This window comes from Pristis pectinata, chromosome 20, assembly GCF_009764475.1.
Source record: "Pristis pectinata isolate sPriPec2 chromosome 20, sPriPec2.1.pri, whole genome shotgun sequence".
In the NCBI taxonomy this organism is placed as follows: domain Eukaryota; kingdom Metazoa; phylum Chordata; class Chondrichthyes; order Rhinopristiformes; family Pristidae; genus Pristis; species Pristis pectinata.
This window is the reverse complement of record NC_067424.1, coordinates 5,553,223-5,574,450: the sequence shown is the minus strand read 5'-3', so window position 1 is coordinate 5,574,450 and position 21,228 is coordinate 5,553,223. Positions and strand designations below refer to the sequence as shown.

General features: G+C 44.4%; 1 protein-coding gene across 1 annotated transcript in view; it reads right to left on the bottom strand.

The window, feature by feature from the left end:
• usp49 (ubiquitin specific peptidase 49) overlaps positions 1 to 21,228 on the bottom strand; it is a 59,858-nt gene that overhangs the window by 6,567 nt on the left and 32,063 nt on the right. The window contains 3 exon segments of the mRNA XM_052035143.1: positions 1,026 to 1,133; positions 4,387 to 4,489; positions 4,492 to 4,585. Coding sequence (XP_051891103.1) covers positions 1,026 to 1,133; positions 4,387 to 4,489; positions 4,492 to 4,585 — 305 coding nt within the window.

Genomic DNA, 21,228 nt, shown 5'->3' with positions numbered 1-21,228 from the left:
TAAAAAGAACGGCCTGTTCCTGTGCCGTAGCAACACACAAAATGGTGGAGGAACTCAGTGGGTCAGGCAGCATCTGTGGAGGGACGTGTTCAGTCGACGTTTTGGGTCAAGACCTTTCATCAGGACTGTGTTACTCCACATTTCCAGGATCTGCAGTCTCCCTTGTGTCTCCATGTTCCTGTGCTGTACTATTCGATGTTCTGAAAGGGCAGCTAGCCATTGAATCAGGGCCCCCTTCAGAAGGTGTGGGTGATACGTGGTGGGCAGGATAAGCATCATCTGTGATGCATTCCCCAAGGCAATGGTCAACATTCGGCAGCACACTCACTGAGGAGGGACACAGATACTTGGGCAAGGTCCTGGTGACTGACTGACCCCATCATAACGGCACCAGGAAAGGGAGAAGGGGATTGAAGACAGGGTGCCACTGGAAGTGCTTTGCAGGCATGCATTTCACACCATTGGGGTCTTAAGAGCATTACTAGTAAGCCAGAACTAAATCAGAGACTTCGCGCAACTCATCCTTAATTTTCAATTAGGTTTAATTTCACGTTGAAATTGGATCATGCAGCAATACAGTTTGCTTTGCTACTCAATAGTTCTCCCTGCTTTTTCAGCAACGGTGCTCTTGAAGCACAACCTTCCTTTTCTCACAAAAGCACAGAGCATTTTAACCAGAGCCACAATTCGAACGTTTGTTTATTGACATTTAACGCAGCAGAACATTAAGTACAAGTCTTATTTTCAGGGGGCTTCCCCAGTGGCTTGCAAATTTAAGCACTGACAATATAACGATTTAATTCGGGAATTGTAATGAAACAATACACACAAAAGTACACATGCAATATACGGGGAAACTAAAATGGAACGAGAATATAGTCTGGTTTATTGAAACCTGTGCAGCCAATAAGGTGGTGTGCATTTTGTGGATCATAACAAGTGTAAACAACAAATTAATATTCAAGGATCGCACAAATTGGCAGGTATCAGAAGAATCCTTCGAAGCTGTAGCAAATTCATCCTACCTGAATCGTTTAAGGTGCAAACGGAGGACCTGAGGTAGTCTATATATCATTAGCTGTTTTTGAGCTTCTGTCAGGACAAGAGGCTTCGGGAGGATTTTCGTCGTTTGCCTGAAAGATAACAGCAAGGTTTTATTTTTGTTTTACAGCACAGAATTAGGCCATTCAGCCAAATGCCAGTATTTATGGAGAACACGTTCCCATCTCCAGTTAATTAAAACATTACTTTAGACCTTCAGTTAAAAGCATCAACAACGGAGCCCTTTTCCTATCATGGGCTACTTCAGCAGCTAAGGCCAATACATGCTGCAGCTGTGTTTATGAAGTTAGCTCCATCCCAAGGAAGGGCGTCTGGTTGGTTGGTAGAAGTCTAGGATGCAGCTTGCTGAGTTCCCTGATTTTTATCCTACTGCAAACAATTGTAGGACAATTAGCCTACTGAGAATTGAGAGCAATGTGCTTAAAAAAAATTGCAAATACTTGTTTAAAAAAAGGATTATATCTGTTCTTGAAAAGCAAAATATTTCACATATAGAAAATCTGAAATAAAACAGAAAATGCTGGAAATATTCAACAGGTCAGGCAGTGCCTCCGGAAGAGTTAACATTTCAGTTCGAATGACTTTTCATCGGAATTAGAATAGGTAGAAACAACCTTTGTGTTTTTTTAAGTGGCAAAGGGAAGGGGAAAGAAATGTTTGTGACAGGGTGGAGTCCAAGAGAAACTGAATGACAGGAGTGGTGTGGTGCTGGCTGAGAGAGGGAGGTGGAAGGTTGTCTGGAAGAGAAGCGAACGAAAACAGAGGAGAGAGAAAAGCACGCTGGAACTGAGCTGGACAAAACATCGCAGACGCCGGAAATCTGAAACAACAAAGAATGCTGCAAATACTTAGCAGGTCAGGACAGCATCTGTGGAAAGGGAAACCTGGTGTTTATGTTTCACAGTGATAACCTCGTATTGGTGATGCAATTCTGATATAAACTGGTATGGCTGGTTATCTGAAACAGCTGAATTCACTGAGGGCTGTAACGTACCAAGTTGGAGGATGAAATGGCTATGTCACTGAGATTCCATTGGGCTTTGGTGGAATGATACAAGACAGAGGAGAATGGCGTCGGAGTGGGAAAAAGTTGAAGTAAAGGCAACTAGAAATTCAGGAACACACTACGCAGACTGTTCTGCAAAGTGGTCACTCAATCTGGATTTGGTTTTTCCAATGCAGCCACTAGATTGTGATCACCGAATGCCGTAATGTAAGTAACTAGTAGTACGAGCACTGCTTCACCTGGAAGGATTGTTTCGATCTCTGGATGGTGAGAAGGGAAGAGATAAACAGACAGGTGTCGTATCTCGAGGTCCACAGGAAGATGCAGTGAGGAAAGCGGGTGTTGGTGGAAGATAAAAGAGTGTAACCAGAGAGTCATAGAAGGAATGGTGGTGGAATACTGGAAGGAGGTCCTAATGGAGGCATTGTAGAGAAGGTGACGCAAGTTACAAAGAATGATTCATTGAATGTGTAGGATGAAAGGAAAGGAGATCCCTATCCTTGCTCCTGGTAGGAGGAGAGAGACTGAGGGCAGGAGTAGGGGAGAAAGAACAGACATGGTTGAGAGCCTTGTCAACTACAACAGAAGGGAAACCACAGTTCAGGAAAAAGACATCTTGGTGTGAAATACGCCACCATAACAAAGCCAAAAGAGCTGGCAAAACCATGAGAATGGAATGGAATTCTTAAAGGAGAGAGATGGGGGAGGTGTGATCAAGACAGTTGTAAGAGGCTGTGGGCTTGCAACGTATATTGCTTGCTAAACTGTCCCTTGAGATGGAGATAGAGAAGTCAGAAAAGCTTAGAGATGAACAAAGTGAGAGCAGGGTGAAAAGAGTCAGCAAAAAGAGATGAAAACTTTCCAGTTCTGTATGAGAAGCTGGAAGCAGCACCGATACAGTCATCAATGCACCAGGTCTGGGTGTGGAGGGAGGGAGACCAAATAGGAAGGATTGAATCAAGGACTGCTCCATATGTTCCACAAAGAGACAGGCATAGCTTGGATCTACATGGATTCCCATTGCTATACCTCCAATTTAGAGGAAACGAGTGAAGTTAAAGTGGATCAAAAAACAAAACGCTGGAGGAACTCAGTGGATCAGGCAGCGTCTGTGGAGGGAAATGGACAGTTGATGTTTTGAGTCGAGACCCTTCATCTGGAAGGTAAAGTGGAAGTTGTTTGATGCAAAACAAGTTCAGTGGGGGGAATGACTGTGTTGGTGGAGGGGAACTGATTGGGTCTCTGGTGAAGGAAAAAATGGAGGGGTCACTCCAACAGTTGCAGGATGGGGAGGTATCTGGATTGGACACAATGGGGGAAATAAATTGGTTAAAGCCAAGAAGTTTTAAAGTGGTAGAGGTACCAAACGGGCCACTGACGTAAGTGGGATGAGACTGAACAAGGGGGCAAGGAATAGACTAAAGACAGAAAGAACAGGTTGATGTGACGGGTCTACCAGGACAGTCTCGCTTGTAGTTCTTGGGAAGGAAGTAGAACAAGGCTGTGCAAGGTGGGACTAGGGGCCTGGAAGCAGTGGATGGTGGATCTCCAAAGGAGAGTAATATACATTATATGTCTGTTCTCTTAAGTTCCTATTAAATAACCTAAGCCTAGGATTCTCACAGTGCTCGAGTTGTTAAGCACCTGAATATCTGAGTCATACAACCCAGAAAAGTTCTCAGTTCTATTCCTGTTCTTCTCATCTCAATATGGGTACTGCAACTATCTCAGGTCCAGTGGTCCAGGACAAGCAAAGTTAAACTGGCTCCTGGGTATCATCGAGCAATCATCATTGTTCGTGATGGGGAAGGCTTGGAAGGATTGGTCTGAGGCAGCCTTCCTGAAACAAATAAAAAGCAAACCATCCTCCAGGTGCCCGAGTTTGCTTTACCTCAGTGGTACACCCGACCTACCAATACACGGTGGCCTGATGTTACTCACTTGGTGACCACCTTCCATTGCGTTGCCCTGTACACAACAACCCACCTGACCATGACACATCGCAAGCCCCCTTTAGAATATGGAATGGGAACAAATGGAAGCGAAAGGTGAAATCCTAAGACGCTGACGGAAAGGTTTGAGTTACCAGATTTAGGATTGGCAAGGACTGTGTGGAGCCAACTGTTATATAGCTGGAGCCTTTGACAGAGACATTACAGATTGTGTCTCATCAAACAACAACGAACTGAGCAAATGGACACCCCATCACTTGGCTCTGCTGATGTGTATTTGCGGGATTTAATGTGAGAGCTTGCATGGCATTTGCAATGAAAGTACATTAAAGTGAGCAGAAAATTCGCTGCAAGAATATGGCTTACTGTTACAACTGGTCGCAGGCGTAAATCCTCCCCTCCAAAGCCTCGGTTTCTGTAAACTTTGCCAGCATTTCTGTCAGGGTGCATTCTTTATGCTGGGTAGCACCCTTCTGAGACAATGATATCGCTCTGGAAATTCCATGAAAGATCCCAAAATGGTTTCAATTGTGTTGGATTTGTAGTTGCACGTCAGGCACGTGACCTGTGGCAAGGAATAAAACAACGATAACCCAGGCTCCAGAACGTGGCTAAGCCAAGGAGCAGTTTACAACGAGACAAAGCCATTCAATTCACCTGTGCCGATTCTTTACCGTAGCAATCTAAAATTAATCCCACTACCTCTTCTATTCCGACCCATCTGCTATTCTCTGCTTCAAATATTTTCTCTTTCAAAACTACAATCATCACCACGTCGAATGGTTGCTGCGGTGAAAGATTTCATGTATCTCAATGCTGCAAACGAAAGGTACAGCACCCTCGTCTCCTTTACTGAGTGACCTGTTACATGAATGATGCGAATGGCTCCTCAGGCAGAGCTCCTTCCATAAAAGTTTGGCATGTCCCTATTGACCCTCACTGACCCTCACCGACTTACATAGACGCACCACAGAAAGCATCCTATCCGGATGCATCACGGCTTGGTATGGCAACTGCTCTGCCCGGGACCGCAAGAAATTGCAGAGAGTTGTGGACACAAAAACCAGCCTCCCCTCCATGGACTCCGTCTACACTTCTCGCTGCCTCAGCCAACATAATCAAAAAACCCCACCCATCCCGGACATTCTTTCTTGGTATTGCTATTGGTTTATTAATGTCACTTGTACCGAGGTACAGTGAAAACTTGTCTTGCATACCGATCGTCCAGGTCAATTCATTACACAGTGCAGTTACATTGGGTTAGTACAGAGTGCATTGATGTAGTACAGGTAAAAACAATAACAGTACAGAGTAATGTGTCACAGCTAGAGAGAAAGTGCAGTGCAATAAGGTGCAAGGTCACAACAAGGTAGATCGTGAGGTCAGAGTCCATCTCATCATATAAGGGAACCTATCAATAGTCTTACCACAGTGGGATAGAAGCTGTCCTTGAGTTTGGTGGTACGTGCCCTCAGGCTCATGTATCTTCTACCTGATGGGAGAGAAGAGAGAATGACCCGGGTGGGTGGGGTCTTTGATTATGCTGGCTGCTTCGCCAAAACAGCGAGAGGTAAAGACAGATTCCAAGGAGGGGAGGCTGGTGCCCGTAATGCGCTGGGCTGTGTTTCTCAACTCTGCAGTTTCTTGCGACCCTGGGCAGAGCAGTTTCCGTACCAAGCCCGTGGATGCATCCAGATAGGATGCTTTCTATGGTACATCGATAAAAGTTGGTGAGAATCAAAGGGGAAAAACCGAATTTCTTCTCCCCCTCCCGTCAGGCAGAAGATACAAAAGCCTGAAAGCATGTACCACCAGTCTCAAGGACAGCTTCTATCCCACTGTTATGAGACTATTGAATGGTCCCCAGTACGATAAGATGGACTCTTGACATCACAATCTACCTCATCATGACCTTATTGTCTGCCTGCGCTGCATTTTATCTGTAACTTTATTCTGCATTGTTATTGTTTTCCCTTGTACTGCCTCAATGCACTGTTGTGATGAAATGATCTGTATGGATGGCATGCAAAACAAGTTTTTCACTGTACCCCGGTACATGTGACAATAAACTAATTAATCATCCTAAGATGATCCTCCAGCAATAACAACCCCCTAATTCTCCTCACTTTAGAGGAACTGGTCCCAGGGTGTTGGAATCATAACTTTAATTTCCTCTCCTTGATATCCCTTTGATGAATGGCAACGGTTACAGTGGAGTATGCAAAACTGAATTCAGTGCAGTAATTGTCGATGAACCACTAGAATCAATCCAAGAACAACATAAACTAACTAGATGTGCTGTGCTTAGTCAGATCAAGTATCTATTCAGATAAAAGAATCGGGATTGAGTTTGGGTCGGGTCAGCCCAGTTCAGTATTTAATTCAGGACAGTTTTGATCTGTATAGTACAATCCTCTGTTCTTGATCATTATTTGGTGCTTATCCTCTAAAATATTAGTAGCCTATTTGTTATTTTTACACCATTGATCGAGTTTGGAACAAAAAAAAACTTTAGCTGGGGTCTGGTTTTAATTTTAAACCTGAGCAGACCTTTACTAACCACTGGCTTTAATAATTTTATTAAAACTACTTGCTGTCATTTTAAAATCTCAAAACACTTTAGCCTCATTTGCTTTTATGGATTCATCTATCTGCCCTTTGAAAGGGGAAGAGAGAAAGACCAGCTCAGACAACCAACAACGAGTTAGGATGGAAGTTGGTGCAGGTGACTGAAGGCTGATCGAGGAGAGTGAGGGGTTTCAAATGCAGGTCATTGCATTCAACCCCTCGACTGACAGATCAGAGGATACAGGGTGCTACGTTAAGAAGTGCAGTGAGTCCATAGAGAGATTTAGAAGCACGGGCAGTTATTCTGGTCAATGATGCATTGACAAAAAAAGTGTGGCAAGATTACATAGGTTAAAAGGCACAGTGCAGAGTCCTAAAAGAGTGCAGAGGAATACAAGGATCCTTGGAGCATTGTGCAGAAATCTTTGAAGGTAAAGCATATAGGATTCTGGCTTCAATACTAGGCATATAACACAAACTCAAGGAGGGTATGTCGAAACCGTTATAGATACTGGATGTGAATGTTCCAGGGGTTTATAGAGCCAAGGGATTTCAGTCCCAAGTCTAGACTGGGAAAGATGGGCTATTGTCCTTGGAGAAAAAGAGGTTGAGAGGAGGTGGACGAGGAGTGTACAAGATTATGATTGGTTTAGATAGGGCAAATAAAAGCCTTTCCCATTGGTGATAGTTCAAAGACCTACACGGACGGATCTGGTGATGGGTAAAAGATATGGGAAAACAATCTTGTTTTTAAACACAGAGAACAGTGACGATCTGGAATTAATTGTCCATAATGGTGGTGGAAACCAGGACTTCTGGAATAGAAGTGGATAAGCACCTGAAGGAAAATAATTTGCAGTGTCATGGGGAAAGAACAGGGGGTGACACTATTCCTCAAGAGAACAAGCATGAACTGAATAGATTCCTTCCATGCCATTACGATTGGAATGCAATTGAGAGATGGAATTTAGTTCAGGACTTGGTACTAAACAGGTTGCAGATAGCATCATTTACTGAAGTAAGTCTGATTTATCACAAGGCATCATAAATGTGAGTGAGGTCTGGATGCTGTTGCTTTGCCCCAACACCTGCCATTCCTTTTCAATGGGCACATTCAGTGCCTGTACTGATGTTATACTTGGATGTATTTGGTTGCAATAACACTGTGGAACTCACTCACTTTATGCAAATGTGTATAAGCCTCAGAAAGGAAAAACATTGGCCAAATTCATGTTGGCTCTTCTGCGTTTTTCCATTACTTTTCCATGTACCTAGCCAAACAGCCTACACTCGCAAGGCTTCTGTTACTTAAGTGTCAAGTGCTTGTCTGGCACATTTTGCTCCAATATCAACTCAGGCACTTACTCAAAATTTAACAGCCTTTTATTGCCTGTATGAGGTAATCAATATTACAGCTTATGGTGTAAATGCAAAGACACAAGTACTCAGTAATATGAGGCCAATACAATAATGAATATTGCAGAAAGGGTTATATCTAATTGAAACAATTGCTACCAATGTAACCTCAAAATAGCTTAAAGTATTGTGGATGACTTCTCAGCCTCAAGACAACCAGAGAAATGATTAAGTGCCTAATATGACATTCTTCAATGAATGGTTAGTTTTTATACACTATTATTAATAAAATTCTTCTACTTTTCCCTTTGTTCTTATTTGAGAGGCCAGAGTTTGGGCAACTTCTTGGAAAGCCTCCAGCAAAGATAATGTAAACTCTGGGAATGTATAAAAGCAGCCTCAAGCAAGTTGTCCTCAAATTAACCTTCCGCATGGCCACATCTTGCTATTCTGTGGCAGAAATCCAAATGCGAGATTCACTTCTAACAGCAGACTTTAACAGGTTCCCAAGAAATCCTGCAACTTTAAGTGCCCAAATTGTCAACAAAACAAAAGAGTTGGTCAATGACTTCAGGAGACGGGGCTGTGTACATGCACCTGTCTACATCAATGGTGCTGAGGTTGAGAGCTTCAAGTTCCTAGGAGTGAACATCACCAACAGCCTGTCCTGGTCAAATCACGTAGATACCATGGCCAAGAAAGCTCACCAGCACCTCTACTTCCTCAAGAGGCTAAAGAAATTCAGTATGTCCCCTTTGACACTCATCAACTTTTATCGACGCACCATAGAAAGCATCCTATCTGAATGCATCACAGCTTGGTATGGCAGCTGCTCTGCCCAGGACCGCAAGAAACTACAAAGAGTTGTGGACACAGCCCAGTGTGTCACGGAAACCAGCCTCCCCTCCATGGACCTCTTGCTGCCTTGGTGAAGCAGCCAGCATAATCAAAGACCCCACCCACCCAAGACATTCTCTCTTCTCTCCTCTTCCATCGGGTAGAAGATACAGGAGCCTGAGGGCACGTACCACCAGACTTAAGGACAGCTTCTACCCCACTGTGATAAGACTATTGAACGGTTCCCTTATATGATGAGATGGACTCTGACCTCACGATCTACCTTGTTGTGACCTTGCACCTTATTGCACTGCACTTTCTCTGTAGCTGTAAACTTTACTTTGTACTGTTACTGTTTTTTACCTGTACTGCATCAATGCACTTTGTACTAACTCAATGTAACTGCACTGAGTAACAAATTGACCTGTACGATCGGTATGCAAGACAAGCTTTTCACTGTACCTCGGTACAAGTGACAATAATAAACCAATACCAATACATTGGCATGGACACCTAATCACAAGATGATGCTGCCACTGGTTCACATGGTTAACCAAAGCACCATAACAGTAGAATTCTGATAATTCACCATCTGACCATTCGGAAATCCTGATGCATCAGCATCTGGCTCAACAGATGATGTTTCATGCATTCCCTTCCAACTCACCAGGACACTGGTTCCCACACTCCCTTTCAATATCATAAATGTACGTAATACTGTACAATATCTAAAAAAAAAGTGAATTAATAGCATGTTGGGGTATTAAGGCAGGAAAATCTGCTGGTCTGCACCAAAGTCCTGAGTGTGCTGGATTATCAGAATTTTACTGTATCAAGAACTTGGACTGTGAGTGCCAATAGCTCAAACCACCATAGAACGGGAACCCTTTCTCTGTAACCTGGAATGGGAAGGTTGTCTTATGGAGGAAAGGTTGGACAGACTAGGCATGTAGCTGCTGGAATTCAGGGAGTCAGGAGGGACTTGATTAGAACGTACAAGATCTCAAAGTATTTTGACAGGATGGATGTGGAGATGGCATTTCCTTGTGTGGGAGAATCTTGAACTGGAGGGAGGAAATGGGTCACCGTTACAAACAGAATATAGAACAGTACAGTACAGCACAGCACAGGAACAGGAACAGGCCCTTCGGCCCACGATGTTGTGCCAAACTAATTAAACTAGTAATTGAAAGCCTAACTAAACTAATCCCTTCTGCCTACACAATGTCCAGATCCCTCCATTCTCTGCACATTCATGTGCCTGTCTAAGAGCTTCTTAACCATCTCTATTGTATTTTTATCCACCACCACCCTTGGCAGTGCATTCCAGGCACCCACCACTCTCTGTGTAAAAAAAACTTGCCCCGCACATCTCCTTTGAACTTACCTTCAATACATGCCCTCTCATATTAGACATTTTGACCCTGGGAGAAAGATACCGGCTGTCTAGCCTATCCATGCCTCTCAATCTTATAAACTTCTATTAGGTCTCCCCTCAGCCTCTGCTACTCCAGAGAAAACAACCAAAGTCTGTCCAACTGCTCCTCATAGCACATGCCCTCTAATCCAGGCAGCATCCTGGTGAACCTCTTCTGGACCCTCTCCAAAGCCTCCACATCCTTCCTGTAATGGGGCGACCAGAACCGAATGCAATAGTCCAGCTGCAGCTGAACCAGAATTTTATTAAGCTGCAACATAACTTCCTGTCTCTTAAACTCAGTGCCTTGACTAATAAAGGCAAGCATTTACCTTCTTTACCACCCTATCAACCTGTGTAGCCAGTTTCAGGGAGCTACAGACTTGGAGTCCAAGATCCTGAATAATAAGCCATTGCCCACAAGACAGATGAGGTGATTTTTTTTTTAAACTTTGTACAGCATCTGCAGTCTTGTGTCCCCCGGGTTTCCCTCTTTCCTCAGCATCACAAGTCCTTGCAACATTTCTTCAGAGGGCAACAGAAGCTGAGGCTTTGAAGAGATACTTAATAAGTGAGGGAGTGAAAGGCCAATGCAGGTAGATGGGAATGCACAGTTACAAGTTACAATCCAAGCAGCCATAACCTTACTAAATGGCAGGGTAGGTTTTGGGGGGGGGGGGGGGGTGTTGAATGGCCTATAACACCACTAGGTTTATGAGTCTGCCGGATCTGACCCCTTGGGCACCCACCATTTTAATCACTCCACCTCGAGGAGCTGTGCATTCACCCCTGAAAAACACCTATCCTTTCATCTCTTAATGTGCAAAGCCCTGTCCTACTGTACAAATCATTGCCAATGTCCTCCTCAACCGCCTCCTGCCTTTGACACGAGAACTAATCCCAGTTAGATTCCAATAATCCAGCATCTGATTGTTCAGAAATCCTGATCGTTTGGTATGTGGCTCCCTCATTAGTTGAAACTTGGGGTCCAAGGTGTGAGCAGTTGGGGGTCCACAGCACCAGAGGTTAGGAATGTGGCCAGAATGCTTTATAGTCCCCCCTCTCTTTAAACTCACCGTTCACTGGAAAATGTGTAACATGGAAAAAAAGAAATAAAAGTGGGTTGAGGTATTATTTTGTGTAACATCTAATAATCCAGAAAATATTTCCAGTCCAGCACCACCAAAGTCCTGAGGGTGCCAGATTATTGGACTTTTACTGTATTAGGAGGTTCAAAGGACAGGACCTTCACCACATAACAACAGCACGAAACATGCATCAAGCAAATGCATGGCCTTTTACAATCTCACAAAAGCTTTGATTCCGCCAAGTGAGCGGAACGGTGGAGAACCCTTCTCAAATTTGGCTACCCTCAGAAATCCACCTCCATTCCACATCCGCTACGTGATGACAGGCTGGCCGTGGTTCTCAGCAATGGATCAACCACAGACCCAATCACAGTGCAGGCTAGGGTCAGGCAAGGCTGCACCACTGCTCCAACCTTCTTCTCAATTTTCCTCACCACAATGCTGCACCTCGGCCCCAACAAGCTTCCCACTAGAGTAGAACTCATGTGAAACTGTTCACCTTTTGTCACGTCAACCTCAGAACCAATGGTCACTCCAACCTCAGTCACTGAGCTACAGTACACAGAAGATACTTGCTTATGCGTACATTTGGAAGCTGACCTTCAAGTTATTATTGAATTGTTCATTGAAGTGCATGGACCTTCCACTAAGCATCCATTAGTCCAGAGGCCCTTACCAACCAACCCACGCTACACAAAAATAACGAGACAATGGAAAATGTTCATATCTCAAGAGCTACATCATGTCAAAGGCAGATGTTGACAGTTCATCAACTGCACTCAGTCAGCTGTGTTGGGTAGGCCACGCCATTCACATATTCAGTACTAGTTACTCTAGAACTCCGTCATGACACGATCATTGGGAGGGACTGACAGTATAGATGGGAGTTGATGTTTACCCTGGTTGGGGTGTCTGGAACCAGAAGACACCATCTCAAAATAAAAGGGTTGGCCATTCATGACCGGGGCAAGAAAAAATGTCTTTATCAGAAGGTGGTGTACCCTCGGAATTCTCCACCTGAGCATGCTCTGGAGGTTCAGTTGCTGACTATACTCAAGGCAGTGATTAAGAGATTTTACTTAGAGGGTTATGGAATTACTCTAGGAAAGTGCCACTGTGGTAAAAGATTAGCAATGATCTTATTGAAAGGCACACGTGGAGCTGAATGGCCAACTCCTACTTGTATTTCCTAGAAGCTCAGAGAAGGCACTTCAAGGATGTTCTCAAAGCCTCCCTGAAAACATCCATGGGAATCCCTGGCCCTGCCCACTCAGAAAAGAGGAGCACTCAGAAGGTACTGAGAACCAGAAGTGTCTTCATCTAGAGGATGTGGAAGCCAAGCAAAATTGTTGGAAGCCACACACCGCTCCCATAAACTAGCCCCCCATCCGACTCTTAAGCACATCCACCCCACCTGTGGCAGGCTGTGAATCCCACTTCTGTATCATTCTCAAAGAAGTCTACTCAGCTGTGGCAACCCGAATGACTTCAGCCAACTCTACTAGTCTGACTGCTCAGCCAACCATTTGCAAGGGTAGATTATAATCTAGAAACCTACCAGTCAGTCTGGCTCACTGACAACATCTGACCACTGACCTACATTAGACCCCAGGGTCTGACCTCCCTCAACAGTGGAGAGAGTTTAACCAAATCCACGAGGCATGGATGATGTGGTCACCTGCTCCACAAGTGAATGACGAAGAATGATTCAAAGTACAATTGTGTCCGTGAAACCTGTCTATGGAATATCAACCTGTTCACTTCCAACATTAAGGGGTACAGGTACAATGTTCCCTGAAAGTGGCGACACAGGTAGACAGGGTGGTGAAGAAGGCATTTGGCACGCTGGCCTTCATCAGTCAGTGCACTGAGTACAGGAGTTAGGATGTCAGGTTACAGCTGTTGCTGAGACCACAATTGGAGTACTGTGCACAGTTCTGGTCACCCAGCTATAGGAAGGATGTGAGAAGCTGGAAAGGGTATAGAAAAGATTCATAAGGATGTTACAGGGACTGGAGGGCTTGAGTTATAAGGAGAGGCTGGTACTGTTTTCCCTGGAGCACAGGAGGCTGAGGGGTGTCCTTATGGAGGTAAATAAAATCATGAGGGGCATTGATAAGGTGGATGGTCAGTCTTTTCCCCAGGGTAGGGGAGTCTAAGACTAGGACCAAGGGGCGGCACGGTTGCGTAGCGGTTAGCGCGACGCCATTACAGCGCCAGTGATCGGGGTTCGATTCCCGCTGCTGTCTGTAAGGAGTTTGTACGTTCTCCGTGTCTGCGTGGGTTTTCCTCCGGGTGCTCCGGTTTCCTCCCACATTCCAAAGACATATGGGTAGGTTAATTTGGGTTTAAAATGGACGGCGTGGACTCACTGGGCCAGAAGGGCCTGTTATCACGCTGTAAATAAAATTTAAAATTTAAATTTAGAAGATATAGATTTAAGGTGAGAGGATAAAGATTTAAAGGGGACCTGAGGGGAAATTGTTTCACACAGAGGGTGGTGGGTGTATGGAACGAGCTGCCAGAAGCAGCTATGGAGGCAGGTATAATTACAGCATTTAAAAGACATTTGGACAGGTACATGGATAGGAAATGTTTGGAGGGATATGGGCCAAATGCAGGCAAATGGGACTAGCTCAGAGAGACACTTGGTCAGCATGGACAAGAGGGGCCGAAGGGCCTGTTTCTGCGCTATATAACTCTAATGACTCTCCAACTCTTTGCACTTAATAGTTTCCAGCTTCCCAGCCACAGACAGCTCCCCATCCCCATCCCCCTTTCACTTCTTCTTGAACTGAGGCCCAACCAGTCACTCTGCACACGCCACGTCACTGAATTAAAAAGTACAATGGGATCCATCTGGACTATAAAAATCTACAATTCACATAGTTTGAAATCTCTTTTGAGTTGAATTTCAGGGTGCTGAGGGGAAGCAGAGCAATTATTACTTTTCTGCCACTGCAGTTCTTGATGCAGTCACTAGAAGGGCGGAGGAGAGTTGTTTAAGGCAAATGAGCTCAGTCAATGTAAGATGCCAGATCATCAGATCTCTGACCATCTGAGTTCAGAGAGATCGCAAGAACACACAACTCTACAATTCAACATTTCTATTTCACCCGCATCTGCTGACTTTAATAACACATTATTTGTTGATGCTATTTGTTTTCTTTGAAGAAATGTTTCCTGTGCTGCTGAACCCATGAACACTACCTCATTATTCCTTCTTTTGCACTATTTATTTCTGTAATTTTATATCACTGTACTGCTGCCACAAAACAACAAATTTCACGTCACATGCCAGTGATAATTAATCTGATTCTGAACTGGTAGCGTAGCGGTTAGCGCGACGCTATTACAGTGCCAGCGATCGGGGTTCAATTCCCGTTGCTGTCTGTAAGGAGTTTGTACGTTCTCCCGTGTCTGCGTGGGTTTCCTCCGGGTGCTCCAGTTTCCTCCCACATTGCAAAGACATACGGGTTAGGTTAATTTGGGTTTAAAATGGGCGGTGCGGACTCGTTGGGGCCGGAAGGGCCTGTTACCACGCTGTAAATAAAAATTTAAATTTAAAATTTAAAAATTTAATCCAAGGGAGTGGGTCCACGCAGATAAATTTGGGCAAACACTGGATTGAAAAAGAACAGGAAATAACTCACCACAGTGGCCGTGCCCAGTCCCGAGTCCTCCGCCAACTCCCTCCGCTCCTTGAAACCACCCTCTTTGACCAAGCTGTTGGTCAAAGGACATCTTCAAGAGGTGTGCCTCAAGAAGGCGCCATCCATCACTAAGGTCCCTCACCACCCGAGACATGCCCTCTTCTCATTACTACCATTGGGGAGGAGGTACAGGAGCCTGTACCTCAATGATTCAGAAACAGCTTCTTCCCCTCCACCATCAGATTTCTGAATGGTCCATGAACACTACCTCGTTATTTCTTTTTTTGCACTATTGATTTATTTTTGTAATTTATAGTAATTTTATGTCTTTGCACTGTACTGCTGCTGCAAAACAACAAATTTCAGATCATTTAAATCAGTGACAACACATCTGATTCTGATCACCTGCCCTCATGTCTTTTGGTTGGTAATGCTCCCATGAAGCACCCTGGGATGTCTTTGTAAGCCTCAAGGAGGTAGAGATAGAGGTAGATGTTGCTATAAATGTGCACAAGTCTGCCACACACCTTCAGTTAATTCGATATCCCTGTCTGTATCAATGGTGCTGAGGTGGAGACTGTTGAGACCTTCATGTTCCTAGGAGTAAGCATCACCACTAATTTGTCCTGGTTCAGTCACATGGATGCCACAGCCAAGAAAGCACACCAGGGCCTCTACTTCCTCAGAAGGCTAAGGAAATTCGCATGTTCCCAATGACCGTCACCAATTTGTACAGATGCACCATCAAAAACATTCCATCCGGATGCATCACAGCTTGGTAAGGCAACTGCTCTGCCCAAGATCGCAAGAAAGTGCAAAGAGTTGTGAACGCACTCAGTTCATCACACAGACCAGCCTCCCGTCCACTGACTCCCTCTACACTTCCCGCTGGCAAAGTGGAAAACATCATCAAAGACGCCTCCCACCACAGTCATTCTCTCTCCTCCCCCCTCCCATCGGTCAGATCAAAAAGCTTGAGAACACATACCACCAGGCTCAAGGACAGCTTCTATCCCGCAGTTATGTGTCTCTTGAAGTGACCTCTCATACACTAGAAGATGAATTCTTGATCTCCCAATCTACCTCGTCGTGGCCCTTGCATGTTATTTGTCTACCTGCACTGCACTTTCTCTGTAACTGTAACACTACATTCTGCATTCCCGATGTACTTATGTATAGCATGTGAACAAAGGGCGGCACGGTAGCGTAGTGGTTAGCGTGACGCTATTACAGCGCCAGCGATTGGGGTTCGATTCCCGTCACTGTCTGTAAGGAGTTTGTACATTCTCCAGTGTCTGAGTGGGTTTCCTCCGGGTGCTCCGGTTTCCTCCCACATTCTAAAGACATACGGGTAGGTTAACTTGGGGTTTAAATTGGGCGGCGCGGACTCGTTGGGCCGAAAGGGCCTGTTACCACGCTGTAAATAACAATAAATAAATAAAAAACTTTTTCACTGTATCTCAGTACGTGACAATAATAAACCAGTTCCAATACCAGTCATATTATCAAAATACTTACACCAACACCATACTTTAAAAACATGCTTGAAAGTCTCTACTCTAGTGGCCCTTAGCTTGTGGCATTACACAGAACAGTACAGCACAGGAACAGGCCCTTCAGCCTACGATGTTGTGCTGAACTAATTAAACTAGTAATTAAATGCCCAACTAAACTAGTCTCTTCTGCCTGCACAAGGTCCACATCCCTCCATTCTCTGCACACTCATGTGCCTATCAAAGAGCCTCTATCTCCTTTAAACTTTCCCCCTCTCACCTTAAATGAATGCCCTCTCGTATTAGACATTTCAACCCTGGGAAAAGATAACTGCTGTCTACTCATCTATGCCTCTCATAATCTTATAAACTTCTATCAGGTCTCTCCTCAGCCTCTGCCGCTCCAGAGAAAACAACCCAAGTTTGTCCAACCTCTCCTTACAGCACATGCCCTCTAATCCAGGCAGCATCCTGGTGAACCTCTTCACGATAGATAGCGGCTGCAGCACAGAGCTCTACCAATGCTACTGACCCTAGTCAATGCAAAAGCAGGACAGGATCCAAGTTTGCTTGTCAGGGAAGCACAACTGGCTTCCTGCATCGAGCTGCTGTTGTGATCTCCTGTTGGAAATGTGTACGTAGATGTTAAGTGATTGAATCAGGCTGAGTTCTACCTTTCCCAGAGTCAAAGAAATAAACCTAACCCACCTTGCAGGGGAGAATGAAGCAGAAGGCATCAGGAACACGGACATCATCAGACGGGGTGAATCAACCCACCTGTTGACACTGCGCAAAAAACTCACTGCCATTTTTGTGTTTGTGTGTTTAAAAACTTTTTCGATAAAATTGGGAAGTGTCTTGGCCTAGGAAGTTGGATCTTAATTATAATGCAATTTGTGTTCAATTTTAATAATTTAAGTAGGATTAATTTATTGGCATTTCCTTGAACATATACTTACCTACGGAAAACAGCTGGTGGAGGAAGGTTAATAAAGATGTAGTGTCTACTGGCATAGCAGAGCTAGATGGCAGGTTCGAAATAGGCACAGTGGCAAGCATATGATTGCAGGTCATAGAGGGGTAGGCACAAGATTAGATAGGTATCTGAAGGTGAATAATTCAGCTTTAGAACTAAACTGGAAGCTGAGAGAAGAGGGGAAAAGAAAGATAAGATGGACTAACAGAGGATACAAGAATAGAATCCAGAAACTTGAGATAAGGATGTGAATAGCAAGCAAGTAAAAAAAAAGTAGAGTCAAGTTTGGGCAGGAAGGTGATCTATGCATAGACCATAACTGTAAGATATAGGAGCAGAATTAGGCCGTTTGGCCCATCGGGTCTGCACTGCCATTCAATCATGGCTGATTTTTTTCAACCCCATTCTCTCCGTACCCCCTTACCAATCAGGAACCTATTGATCTCTGCCCTACATACACCCAGACTTGGCCTCCAGAGCCCTCTGTGGCAACGAATTCCACAGATTCACCACCCTCTGGCTGAAGAAATTCCTCCTCATCTCAGTTCTAAGGGACATCCCTTTACTCTGAGGCAGTGCCCTCAGATCCTAGACTTTCCTACTGATGGATACATCCTTTCCATGTCCACTCTATCCAGACCCTTCAGTATCCAGTAGGTTTCAATGAGATCCCCCCCTCATCCTTCTGAATTCCATCGAGTACAGGCCCAGAGACATCAAATGCTCCTTGTATGTTAAGCCTTTCATTCCTGAGATCATTCTTCTGATCTTCCTCTGGACCCTCTCCAGGGCCAGCACATCCTTCCTTACATATGGGGCCCAAAATTGGTTCTGTAGAGACAGAGGGCAACACTGCAATGTTCAATGAATGCTGCCAATACCACAGTGGAAGTAGAGGTACCAGAGAAAGTGATGAGGCAAAAATTGAAATAGAAGGGCTGGCCATGCTTGAATAAATCACCTGATCCAAAAACATTCTAAGTTGCTGAGGGAGGGTGGAGAATTGGAATGAGTTTATTATTGTCACATGTACTGAGATACAGTACAAAGATTTTGTCTGCGTGCCATCCAGGCAGAACATTTGCAGAAAGGACATAGAACAGTACAGCACAATACAGGCCCTTCGGCCCACAATGTTGTGCCGACCTTTAAACCTCGCCTAAGACTATCTAACCCCTTCCTCCCACATATCCCTCTATTTTAAATTCCTCCATATGCTTATCTAGTAATCTCTTGAATTTGACCAATGTACCTGCCTCCACCACCGCCCCGGGCAGCGCATTCCATGCCCCAACCACTCTCTGGGTAAAAAACCTTCCTCTGATATCTCCCTTGCACGTCCCGCCGATTACTTTAAAGCCATGCCCTAAGGCTTGCCATAATTTTCTAATCCCCCCTCGATAAACGGCAAGTACCAATGAAATGGAGAGCGGCGAATGTGACACGCTGTTGTTCAAAATGGAGTGAATACCTGGCTGGTCAGTTTAGAAACAATAATGGAAAAAAAAACAGGCGTGTGGAGAAATCTGAAACAATAAAGGAGAGCTGTTACTGATTCGTGAAAGGCAAATTGTAATGACCAACAGAACCTTTTGAAAGGGTAATAGAAAAGATTGACGGAAGGAATGCAGTAGATGTCCATGTAGATTATTAGAAGGCACTTGACAAAGTTCCAGAGAAGAGGCTGATCGATCAGTGGTAGTATGATTAAAGTGTCTCAAGGACAGAAAGCAGAGAGCCACATAAATGGTAGAACATTGGACAAAAGTAGACAGAGGTATCTCCCCAGGGATTCGGAGCTATGGCCATTGCCTTTCTGGTGAGTAGGGTAAAATTTCAAAATCTGCCATCTCGGAGGTATTGTTAACAATGAATTTAGTAATATATTGCAAGGGGATATGGACTGGCTGACAGAATGGGCAGTAAGGGGCAGATGAAATTTAATACAGTAGGCATAACATGTTACACGTTGGCAGTAAGAATGAAAAGTGACAATATCGCTCATTGACAGTTCTAAAGGGTGTGCAATAGCAGGAGGACATGGATACATCTATGTATAACATTTGAAAGAGGCAGGACATGTTGAGAGAGTGGCTCATAAAGGATATAGGACCCTGGGCTTTATAAACAAAGAATACACAAGCAAAGAGTTTACGTTATAAATCACTGGCTTGGCCACAACTGTTTTAAGGCATCCAGTTCTGGTCACCACACTTTAGGAAGGCTGTGAGATGCAGCAGAGGTTTACTCAAATGGTTCCAAGAATGAGGGATTTCAGCTACGTTAGACTAGAGAAGCTGGCATTCTTGTCATTGGACATGAGGGATTTAGACAGATTAAACAATGGGAAATTGTTCCATTAGTGGATGGTTCATGAATCAGGGGATACAGATTCAAAGTGATGGGAGTTTTTTTTGATATGCACAAAATAATGACGATCTGCACTTTACTACCTAGAAGATCATTTGGGACTTTCGAGCAAAGGGAACTGGATAGGAACGCAGGGGAAAGTAATTTGTGGGGGAGTGTCAGGGAATGGAATGGAACCAAATAAACTGAATTGCAAAGAGCTGGCACGGGCTTGGCAAGTCTGAACCCATAACCATTTGGTATTTTTCTATCAAATACCCTCTCAACTTTCTCCGCTGCAAGTAAAGCTGTAATCCAGAAGCCAAGGGTGCCTCAAACCCCTCGATGTCTCAGGATCCCTCACTATAATGCAGAATGTATAATGCATGGCCAACAGGGAGTGACACAGCAGGGAAACAGGCCCTTCAGCCCATCCTGTCCACACTGACCATCCAACACCCACTTACACTAATCCCATTTTATTCTCCCCCCACTTCTACCAACTCCCCCCACACTAGGAGCAATTGACAGCGGCAATTAACTACCAACCCACGTCTTTGGAATGTAGGGGGAAACCGGAGCAGCGGAGGAAAATCCACACAGTCACAGGGAGCATGTACGAACTCCCCACAGGCAGCACCGGAGGTCAGGATTGAACCCAGGATGCAGGAGATACGAGGCAGCTCTACTAACTGTGCCAGTGCATCACCTAAATGTGCCCGTGGTTCTAAAATTTGGAAGTCTCAGGTCGGTTTGAAGCTTCTGTCCTTTTTACATCATGGCAACTCTGATATTAGTTACTATAATATTTGAACAGTGTTTCTGTGGGAATAGGGTATATGCCAATTGACTCACACAGAGGAACATAATGTTATGATTCTTGAATGCCCTGCACTTGTTCCTACGGATTTTTCTCTGAACACAAGATCAAAACAACCTGCTGAGCTGGTGTTTTACATTTCTAAAGTCACCCATGCTGACTTATTCAAGGTACAGGGTTACTAGCAAGGTTGCATATGAGAAGCTCATAACAACAGTGGCGTGTCCCGAACTGAGGTACATTTACACAGGCTCACATCCAGTACTATTGGGGTTTCACTTTGCTTGCTCCCCTACTATCTGCCCCGATGAGCCAACCTACAGCTATTCCAGCTAACACGATGGGAATTTAGGAGAGCAGCTGGTTGGGACCATTACAAATTAAGCACGAGGCAAATAAAAGGCATAAAAATAATTTGAACATAGACATTGTGCATATATATATATATCTGTCCAGGTGGATCCTTCCCACTAGTCCTGTTCTGTGAATATCTCAATGATCTCAATGTTCTACTTGTATTACAGAATTACTTTTAGCAACATCCTGCAGAACGACACGCCTTCAAACTAAGGGACAAATTTGGTGACTGGGAACTCAATTTTGATAACTCAATAACCTGGGACTTAACTGGACATGCAGTAGTAACATATA